The sequence below is a fragment of the Carassius carassius genome, chromosome 36 (assembly GCF_963082965.1).
Source record: "Carassius carassius chromosome 36, fCarCar2.1, whole genome shotgun sequence".
Classification (NCBI taxonomy): Eukaryota; Metazoa; Chordata; class Actinopteri; order Cypriniformes; family Cyprinidae; genus Carassius; species Carassius carassius.
The window spans coordinates 22,047,243-22,058,419 of record NC_081790.1 but is presented as its reverse complement, the minus strand read 5'-3'; the positions used below and the strand labels follow the sequence as shown (position 1 = coordinate 22,058,419).

Sequence of the window (11,177 nt, the reverse complement as noted above, 5' to 3'; positions counted from 1 at the left end):
GTTCCATAGCTTTTATAAAAATAGAGAGCGTCTGCGCTGCGGATCATTCAGAAAACTAACAGCTATAAACCCAGCATTAAACACTTTTTTTAAATAAGCTGAGCTCAAAACTCACTTTCAGTCAGCAGCGAGTGTTTGAAATAACGCAATGCGATCCAATGTGGATTATAATCACCATACAAGGCATAAATATTTATAAGCGATGCAAAAGACTATGCAAGCTAAACATGTTACCATAGTAAACATCGTAAATATGACCGCTTGAAGAAATCAAGACGTCAGCTTCTTATTCTCTATCACAATCGTGTATTTATTTAGTAACTTATATTATCTGTCACAAGTCTCTTCTCGAGAGTTTAGCTCCACGTTGCCTATCATAAAAAAAATATAACAATGTTTTTATTCGGGTGCTTTTATAAAAATAGAGATATTTGTCACGGCCGGGATCCAATGAGGCACGGAGATAGAACCAACAGTCCAGGCAGGGGTCGAAACCAAAACATCCATCCAAACATAAACAGAACAAGAACAAGAAGACAAGGCACGGGCAAGACAGATTGACGGACATGAATTCACAACGACTCCGTGACGCATACTAAGACAGACCAGGTTATATACACAAGGAGAGACAAGCGCTAATGGGAAACTGACAGGGTGTGATGATAGGTAATTAGTGACAGCTGGGTGCAATAATTAAGCAGGGACGTGAGGAATGTGATTAATGAAGTGAAAGACACCGTGGGAAAAGAGGACATCTAGTGGACACCCAGGGAACACAACCCAGACACTGTGACAATACCCCCCCTCTACGGAGCGGCTCCCAGATGCTCCACGACAAGACACAACACAGAGACAAGGAGGGAGGCGGACAGGTGGAGGCTCAGGGGGAGGGACGGAGGGCCAGAAAAAAAAAATCATGGGGAACAGATACCAGAAGTGTAGACACAAAACAGAGAGACCAGGAGGGAGGAGGACCGGAGGAGGTTCAGGGGGAGGGACGGAGGGCCAGGCTCACAGAGGTGAACAGGCAGAAAACAAGAAACACAAAACATAAGTCCATAAGGACATCACGTGGTGCCCACCAGGGCGGAACAGAAGACCACCACAAACGTGTGATCAGGGCGGAAGCCCCCCCAGGGCGGAGCAGAAGACCACCACAACCATGTGGTCAGGGTGGAAGCCCCCCAGGGCGGGGCAGAAGACCACCACAACCGTGTGGTCGAGGCCGGAGTCCCCCAGGGCGGAGCGGAAGACCACCACCACCATGTGGTCAGGGCGGAAGGCCCCCAGGACGGAGCAGAAGACCACCACCCCCCTGTGGTCGATGCACAAAGCCCCCAGGGCGGATCAGAAGCCCACCACTTCCGTGTGGCCAGATCAACGGGAGGACGAGACTCTGGTAATTCCATGGTGTCTCTACTGGACTCCAGAAGATCGGTGCTGGCCTGACACTGCTCATGAGGATCATTGGTGACTTGCATTTGCTCATGAAGATCAGAGGTGACTTGCCTTTGTTCATGAAGATCAGAGGTGACTTGCCTTTGTTCATGAAGATCAGAGGTGACTTGCCTTTGTTCATGAAGATCAGAGGTGACTTGACTCAGTCCTTGAAGATCACCGGTGACTTGACTCAGTCCTTGAAGATCACCGGTGACTTGACTTGACTCTGAAAGGTCAACGGTGACTAGCCCTGACTCTGGAGGATCAGCGGTGACTAGACTTGACTCTGGAGGGTCATCTGGAACCCGACTCGACTCTGGAGGGTCATCAATGACTAGCCCTGACTCTGGAAGGTCATCGGTGACTAGCCCTGACTCTGGAAGGTCATCGGTGACTAGCCCTGACTCTGGAAGGTCATCGGTGACTAGCCCTGACTCTGGAAGGTCATCGGTGACTAGCCCTGACTCTGGAAGGTCATCGGTGACTAGCCCTGACTCTGGAAGGTCATCGGTGACTAGCCCTGACTCTGGAAGGTCATCGGTGACTAGCCCTGACTCTGGAAGGTCATCGGTGACTAGCCCTGACTCTGGAAGGTCATCGGTGAATAGCCCTGACTCTGGAAGGTCATCGGTGAATAGCCCTGACTCTGGAATGTCATCAGTGACTAGCCCTGACTCTGGAGGGTCATCTGTGACTAGCCCTGACGCTGGAGGGTCATCGGTGACTAGCCCTGACTCTGAAAGGTCATCAGTGATTAGCCCTGACTCTGGAGAGTTCCCTGGCACCTGACTCGACTCTGGAGAGTTCCCTGGCACCTGACTCGACTCTGGAGAGTTCCCTGGCACCTGACTCGACTCCGGAGAGTTCCCTGGCACCTGACTCGACTCCGGGGAGTTCACAGGCACCTGACTCGACTCCGGGGAGTTCACAGGCACCTGACTCGACTCTGGAGAGTTCACAGGCACCTGACTCGACTCTGGAGGGTCAACTGGCACCTGAATCGACTCCGGAGGGTCAGCTGAGACTCTCATCCTGTGCAGCGGCGCTGGGCAAGCAGCCATCTTGGGCCATGACTCTGGACAGGCGGCAATCTTGTACTGTGGTGCTGGGCTGGCGGCCATCTGGGGTTGTGGCGCTGGACTGGCGGCCATCTTGTACTGTGGCGCTGGACCAGTGGCCAATTTGGGCATTGGCGCTTGGTTAGCGGCCATCTTGTGCAGTGGCGCTGGACTGACAGCCATCTTGTGCTGTGGCGCTGGACTGACGGCCATCTGGTACTGTGGCGCTAGGCTGACGGCCATCTTGGGTTGTGGAGCTGAACCGGTGGCCAATTTGGGCATTGGCGCTGGGCTGGCGGCCATCTTGGGCTGTGGCGCTGGAACGGTGGCCAATTTGGGCATTGGCGCTGGGTTAGCGGCCATCTTGTGCTGTGGCGCTTGGCTGGTAGCCATCCTGGGCAGTGGTGCTGGACTGGCGGCCATCTTGGGTTGTGGAGCTTGGCTGGTTGCCATCCTGGGCAGTGGTGCTGGGCTGACGACCACCCCGCCGGAAGAGACAGAAGTGGCTGGGGCATCCCACCGAAGCCGATGCTGCAGGTAGCGCACGAATTCCCAGAATTCCAGTGTCTCTAACTGCGCCATCTCCTCCTGAGACACTGGATCATCCAGCCCGCCATTAAAATAGTCCTTGAGGGCCGCATCGTTGTAGCCCATGCCCTCGGCCAGGGACCAGAACACCTGAGCCAGGGCACCCACTTCATTGCCCTCTTGGCGGAGGGCGATCAACCGAAGGTACTTGGTTCGCCGCTCCGCCATCTTGGCTGGGGAACGGAAAAATGACATACCGCTGGTTCCTAGTGTGACGGAGTCGTTCTGTCACGGCCGGGATCCATTGAGGCACGGAGACAGAACCAATAGCAGGTAAGTCATTTATTAAAGGGTAATCCACAGGGGTAAACAGTCAAGGCAGGGGTCGAAACCAAAACATCCATCCAAACATAAACAGAACAAGAACAAGAACAAGAAGACAAGGCACGGGCAATATAGTATGTCGGGCAATATAATAATTAGTGACAGCTGGGTGCAATAATTAAGCAGGGACGAGAGGAATGTGATTAATGAAGTGAAAGACACCGTGGGAAAAGAGGGCATCTAGTGGACACCAAGGGAACACAACCCAGACACTGTGACAATATTATTATTCATTCTAAATGTGGCTACAAATAAACAGAAACAGACTCGACTGAATAAGCAGGCTATTTTCATAAGGATAAAAATAAATAAATAAAATAGAAATAAGTGTATTTGTGTGTGATTAATTTTGAGTCCTGGTAAATTAATTCATTATGATCAATGTATCACTTATTCTATAGTAAAACATCGATGCTTTTGAATTTGAATATTTAACAAAGCATGCAAACAAACAGCCACTTTTAACATGTTGCTGTGTGATACTGTTTAAGCTATTAGAATAGTTCAGTTTTGTATGTAAGAGCAAAGTGATTGTGTTTCCTTTTCTTAAGTTAATTTATAAAAACTAAAATTTTCGTTAAATATAAGTTTTATTTTATTTTTTTAAGTAACGACCAAGCGGCCAGCAGGCAGACAGTGAGCCTATGTTTGATCAATTTAGCCTCGCCGTCGCGAGAGTTATTTGGCACACGTCAGCATGACATCGGAGCAGGGCGGACGTAACTCTGACACTTTTCTAACCGGCATGCATCTCGCGGTGATCACCGGTGATCGATTCTGCGCAGAATTTGCTAATCTCAAACAAGCATCTTATGTGGCAGATGTAGACGTGACGTTCAGTGAGACGAGTGCATGTTACAAAGTCATATTAATGATCTTGTCCGAACGCCATATTAAAAAAAACTGCTCCTCACTCCAGTCAGAATAACACCGCTCGGCTCATGTCTCAAACGCGCGAGGGGAGGGTTGAGCCCAATCAGAACTACGGGTACGGGAGCCCTGAGTGGAGCATCGGCAGATGTAAAAAATAAATAAATAAATAAATAAATAAATAAGTATTATTTCAAATTAATCGATAAAATCGATTTATCGCCCAGCCCTATGTTGCATTAATTTTATTTTGTTGCTTACATACAATATTTTTTAAAAGTGTGAAATATAAATTCTCACAGAATGTAGCCAATTCATAAAATATATATTGAACCATCTCTTTTAAGTTTTTCTAAATCCCAAACAGAGTCCAGACATTAGTAACGTATCCATCTATGATCATGTTTTATAGACTATTTTAGATTTGGAAATACACATGCGTTACAGACGTGACAAAAAACGCGAGTTTTGGGAGACATTCTTTTTTGTAGACTTTATGTGATTTAAAATGCACAAACCAGAAGCACAATATCTGCAGAGAAGGGTTGGCCATTCTCAAAACATAAAATATAATTTTTATTTCAATTTTCATTTGTGTGTTTCAGAGGAAAAATCAGTGTTAAGACATCTCTCCATTACGGACCGTTCTGAAAGCAGCATTTATGCAAACATATATAAAATGCTTTAAAAACTTTAACAGAGATGTCTATTTAATAGGGTATTTAATAGGTCTGAAGATTTTTCTAGTTACTAGTCGTTCATTTATCATTATTCAACTAATCGCAGGTTTATATTAAAATCTATAATCCATAATGAGCCTTAATCATGGGCGTGGTAGTGGGGGGAAAAGTGGACCTGACTACCCAGGGCCCCATCTAGGGAGAGGGCCCTTTGAAATCTCATCAATTTTTCGAATTAATTGGGCCAATAATTCGAATTAATTGGGCCAATTGATGTCATTATTCATTTTAAAATATATTGATAACACCAACTGAGAGAATGAACTCAGTGCCAGACACTGGAAATATAACTACAGGGTTTTTCTTTAATTTTCCCAGACTGCAGTCGTCAAATGGATAGTAGAGATAGGCACAGGGCCCCTATTAGACTATAGGGCTATCACATAAAAGTTAGTTAAACCAGGTCAATATTCATAATATGATGATGATATTATTATTATTGTTATTATTATTATTATTATTGACAGATTCATATATATATATATCAGATCACAGTGATTGCCTAATGATGAGTGACATTTGTTTGCTTGTGAGAAGAGGTGCTACACGAGTAGGACAAGAGTTTTTTAAATGAATATGAAGTCATGTTTGTATAGACAAGAGGTAAATTCATTTGTTTCTTCTTCTAAGCTGGTACAGACGTAGGTGCTACTTTTAGGGCTAAAATGCTTCATGAATTACTCAAAGTAAAACACATTAGGAGTCTAAAGTTATGAAAAGTATATGACATGCCCATTATTTTTAGGAGTTTCTCTAAAATTTGCCAGTTAGGATAAGATTCTTATAAGATTCTTTGTGAATGCGGCCCCAGGTAAAATAAAATTGATATGCTTATTTGAACAGTATGAGAACAATATTTGAATGTTATTCTCTGGTTGTAAGTGGCTTTGGATAAATGTGTCTGCTAAATGAATAAATTTAAATGTAAACACGTAGGCCTAGATAAAAGGAAACATATTAGGCTATAAGGGGGTCAGGAGACCTAGGGAGTTGAAATAAAAGCAATTTTTGTGAAACTATTAAGAATTGAAATTATGAAATGATTAGCAGAGGCAACTTTTCTTTTTATATAGTTTTATTATTAGTATTAGTGGTGCTTGCCATAGGCAACTATTATTATTATTTTACCCTTTTTGTGAACTATTGTAGTACTTATTCATGGATTTCATCAGGTTGCTGATACATCCAGTGTATCATATCTACAGGACCAGTCTGCGGCTAGTCTCGGGAAATTCAGAAACAGTTTGATTCATGTCCAGACCTTTTGTGAAGAAAAGCTATGAGTCTGCTGTTTTTGTCAATTTTAAATGGTATTAAATGGATTTTAATGTAAATACATGGTTAAATATTTTACCACTTGCTTGAGCAACTAAATATATAAATATATATAGAAGTAATGCATGGAACTAAATATATAAATATATATAGAAGTAATGGTACTGCTGGGGATCAGTTAACCTACAAACTGCAAACGCAACATACGTGAAAGCACTATCGCGTGTGCTGCTCCTGTACCGCATATGCACTGCACACGGCTTTCTCCTCTCACACATCCAACTCCACTGTTATGGTGGCCATTTCAGTGGATTTACACACTAACTTTATTGTGGAAACACATTAAGCATGGAAACTAAAATATGGTAGTATCGTGCTACAGCGCACATTCTATCAGCTGCAGTTCTGGCGCTTGAACTTGTGATCATGATTACTATCATGGGTTTACATGTGATGGCCATGCCGTGCATCTCTTTGACCATCAATCTTGATTACTTGCCCCAAATTTGAATCTCTTTTCCGGATTGAAAATGTCAATAATTGTTCTAGTGGTGTTAATGTTGAAAGCTGTTCTATGAAAGAGTTGGCTGGTTAGCTTGCTTATGACTTGTGGTGCTACGACTTGATTTACAATATCCTGTTGTCTTGAGCTTTTCTGTGGAATTCAGCTCCTCATGTTTCAACCATGCTCCCGATCGAATCTTTAATTTGTCTGGTTTGGGTCTGATACCCTACAATTATGAAGGATGAATGCACTTTTTTTTTTAAAGCTTTAAACTCATGGCAGCCATTCACTGCCATTTTAATAGAAAAAAAAACCCCTGCTATGTCTACTGTTAGACTAACTTTAGGACTTGCCCTGTAAGGTATGTTGCTTTGATAAAATGTAATTGTAATTGTAAATGTATAAAGGGTATACAGCAATTGCATTTTAATGTAGGTAATTTTGCATGTTCTAAATTATGTACTAAATATACTTTTCTATAATTTTGGTGTTCATTTACTTGACATGCAATGCTTCTGTACAATGGCTTAATACTGTGAATGTGCAGGTTCCTTTAATAAGTACAGAATACATTGTTAATTTTACAGAAACTGGCAAATGTCTTTGCTATTTTCTACATATTTCACAAGTACTGCACTTATATCTCTACTGTCCAAACATATTAAACTGTAATATTTCTGCAAAATAAATTATTAAAATGTGTAGATATACAGATATTTTTCTGTATTACTGATTTACTAAAGTTTTTTTACATTTCTTTATTGTAATTAATAATGTCTGTATTTTAACTAAATTATACAGGTAGACAAAATAACGTATATACATTTTAATTTACAGAGATTGATGTTGTGAAATTGTTTCTGTAAAATATTTTTTTTTTTAAATATATCTGCTTACTGCATTTTTTATAAATTATTTCTTATTCATTGTACATGAAAAAACTTCAATAGTAAATTACTGTAGATGGACAGAGCAGTTTTATAAAATAATTAAAACCTATTAATTCATGTTGATTAACCTGAAAGTTAGTTGTTTTTCTATGTAATTTGACAATTTATCAGTTTTTCCATAGTTTAAAAATAAATTATCGACAGTAATATAATGTAATTTAATTAATTTTGACTGTAAAGTCTATTCTGTATTTTTACAGTTTTTGCCAATAATTTTGCAAAATTGTTATTTTCTATAATTTAACATAATCGGTCTGGAAACTTTGCTGCCAGACTTTTTGCTGTTTGTACAGGATGTTTTTTTTTTTTTTTTTTTTACAATGTACATGGCCGTATGCACTCCGGACAACGTCTGGTAATGCTCCTGATGAGATAGTGAATTGAGTTAAGGTTAAGGAATAGACTGTATATAAAAAAGAAAGAAAAAAAAAAAATATATATATATATATATATTTATATCTGGATGACTGTCTCCACTTCCTTCCACTATAGAAAACTGAAGCCAAAGAATCTCAGTGTGGCTGCTGCCATTTTGAGTAAATTATGTAATTTGGAGCCGAGTCAAACTCATGCAGACCCAGTCAATCATAACAAAACGCCCCGTTTTTATAGCATTCAATTACTAGCTAAAAATCAAACTTATCACAAAAACAAACATTTGAACATATCAGTGTGATAACTAACTTAAATGACCACGAAACCATTTTTTTGAAAATTGTATTTGAAGTGGATTATCTTTATTTTTTTTTTTGACTCAAATCCTATTAGGTTAAATGGAGAGGTAGGTGTTTATTATTTGTACTGCAGCCAAAATCTCTGCCAAATGCCAATCCAGTTGAACAGTGCTGGGCTGTGAGCACAGTGGGTCCTCATGTCACCCTCAAGAAGTCAGTTTCAATAGTTTTACTTTTTTTTTTTTTTTTAACAGTTTGGTCATAAACATGCACACCAGTAGCCTGCTGAAGGTCAGTTTGTAGGCCTCTGCCAATGCTCCTGCTGTACCTCATCGCACAAAGAAGCAGATACCAACCATGCTGCTGGGCTGATCCCCTTCTACGGACCTGTCAAGCTCTCCTCATGTAACAGCCCATCTCCTGGTATCCTCTCAAACTAGAAATTACTGAGAAAATGCTAATTTGTAAGGCATCCAGTGAGTAAATAACCACTGACCCCATGGGTGAATTAAATCATTCCACTTGATCTTCAGATAGATTATCAGCCATAGACACTATTTATCAGGCATTAATCAACTTAAATTAATTTAATCCTGGTGGCAAAAGCAAAACAAACACTGAACTCCTAAATTAAATAACTCATTCTCTCAAACTGAATAATGCTCCTAAAGCCACTAGCAAGAATGGAAAGTAGATACAGAAATAAACCAGTGAACAGAATCACATTAAGAAAATTCATTTATTGCATAATTAAAATGAGAACAATATTTTATGTCCAATATTTTAGTCCAAAACCTAACTTAATAAAGTTTTTGTAAAAGCTTTAGGTAAACCAAAATTAAATTAACTAATTTTTACAGACTAAAATAAGATTCAGATTTGTTATATAGAAGGGAAGAAGAGACTTCATGGTTGTTTTCAGGAGTCAGATGGTACTGACATTTACATGAAGAAAAATTACACGCAAGTCGAAGCTTTTGTTATGGACAGTTATATGAATTTTATTTGATATAAGAATCCCTCAAGACACCAAAAAGGACTCCTGTTCAGAGGAAGGCGGCATAGACCACTTCACATCCTCTCAACTGGATTGATACCCAAAATATCAAAACCTTTGGCCATCACTGCTGCGGTGGCTTCACAGAGGAGCATCCTCCACATGTTGACTTTGACCACTTCCCCTGAGAAGAACGATGCAGAGCATTAGTCAAGCAGGCCATTTGCAAAGAAGCAGGATAATTTCAATCAAATCAAGGACATTCTGCTACGTCTTGGTCATTACAGGACATTTAAGTTAATTTTTTTGTTATCTTCAAATATTTTTTTTCTACTAGTTCAATGTGAGATGCATAAATTACCCATTAAACACAGTTTCGGAAACTTGTTTGAAAATTGTATTTTTTTTTTTTTCATTTGTTGCGGTTGAAATTGTTTACTTTTAAATCCATGAATATTTAAATCACTGTGCATAAAACTAAAGATTCATAAAATAAAACCTAAAAGTCCCATAAGCAAAGCTTTTTTCAAACTCTCCAAAACATGAGACTAAAGGAGCTGTACAATTCAAGAGACATAAGCTTAATCAGTGCCTTAGTAACCAGTTTTTAATGAGGAAATTATAATGGGAGGGGGAAAAACTATGGGATTTTCAAAGGGATTTTCTGATATTGTCCTAGATTAGATCTCTCCATTCAAATGAATCATTTGTTGTTCATTAAAATGTATTGCACACAACTGTGAAAAAATTTATTGAACTAATTACATCTAAATTACAGCTCTTCTATTTAGCATCTTTCATTACATTAAAAGTTTATACTGACTTGTGACTTGAAACTAAATGTATTTCTGTACCGGTTACACCCCTGACACATCTGCTAAAGAGCAAAACAAAATAACTTCGTTTCAGACCTGCCAACCTTGGAAAACATTTTTTTTGAGTACCATCAGTGTGGCCGGGGTGGGGATGGGGTTAGTTGGTGGGGGAGATTGCAAGATTTCATTGCAAGGGGATTGCAAGAGTAAACAGTAGATGCAACAATACAGATATCCCACGGTTCAATAAATATCTAGTTTCTTTAACTAGTTTTTTCTATTATAGTTCTATTTACCGTATTTTTCGGACTATAAGTCGCATCAGTCCAAAAATACGTCATGACGAGGAAAAAAAACATATATAAGTCACACTGGACTATAAGTCGCATTTATTTAGAACCAAGACCCAAGAGAAAACATTACTGTCTACAGCCACGGGAGGGCGCTCTATGTGTTCAGGGGTAGACTACAGGAGCACTGAGCAGCATAGAGCGCCCTCTCGCAGCTGTAGATGGCAATGTTTTCTCTTGGTTAATTTTTCTTGGTTCATGTCAAATTAATTCAGATAAATAAGTCGCACCTGACTATAAGTCGCAAGACCAGCCAAACTATGAAAAAAGTGACATAGTCCGGAAAATACGGTAGCTATTTTTAAATATATATAAAAAAATAAAAATAAAAAAACACTTCCAGTACACTTTAATTAAAACACTTCTGTATACTGTAGAAGTATACAGTACAAGAAAACTTGTGCTGTGTTTTACATTATGAATCCATACAACGTTCAGTGACTGCAAATGGCAACCGGGATTGCCGGAGTTTATGGCTGTTAGATGAATCTCTAGCATTAATTCTGATATTGCCTTGTCTTGAAAAAACAAAAACAGTTTGAAATTCATCTGAGGAGAAGTCACATTGCAGGACAGTGCGGCAAATCTTCT

General features: G+C 40.1%; 2 protein-coding genes across 2 annotated transcripts in view; one reads left to right on the top strand and one right to left on the bottom strand.

Annotated features, from left to right (window-relative positions):
- sgcd (sarcoglycan, delta (dystrophin-associated glycoprotein)) overlaps positions 1 to 11,177 on the top strand; it is a 1,159,024-nt gene that overhangs the window by 727,261 nt on the left and 420,586 nt on the right. The gene's annotated exons all lie outside the window — the stretch shown is intronic.
- Positions 9,400 to 11,177, bottom strand: part of rars1 (arginyl-tRNA synthetase 1) — a 96,975-nt gene continuing 95,197 nt past the window's right edge. The window contains exon 15 of the mRNA XM_059526665.1: positions 9,400 to 9,605. Coding sequence (XP_059382648.1) covers positions 9,496 to 9,605 — 110 coding nt within the window. The 3' untranslated portion in view covers positions 9,400 to 9,495. The remainder of the gene's footprint in view (positions 9,606 to 11,177) is intronic.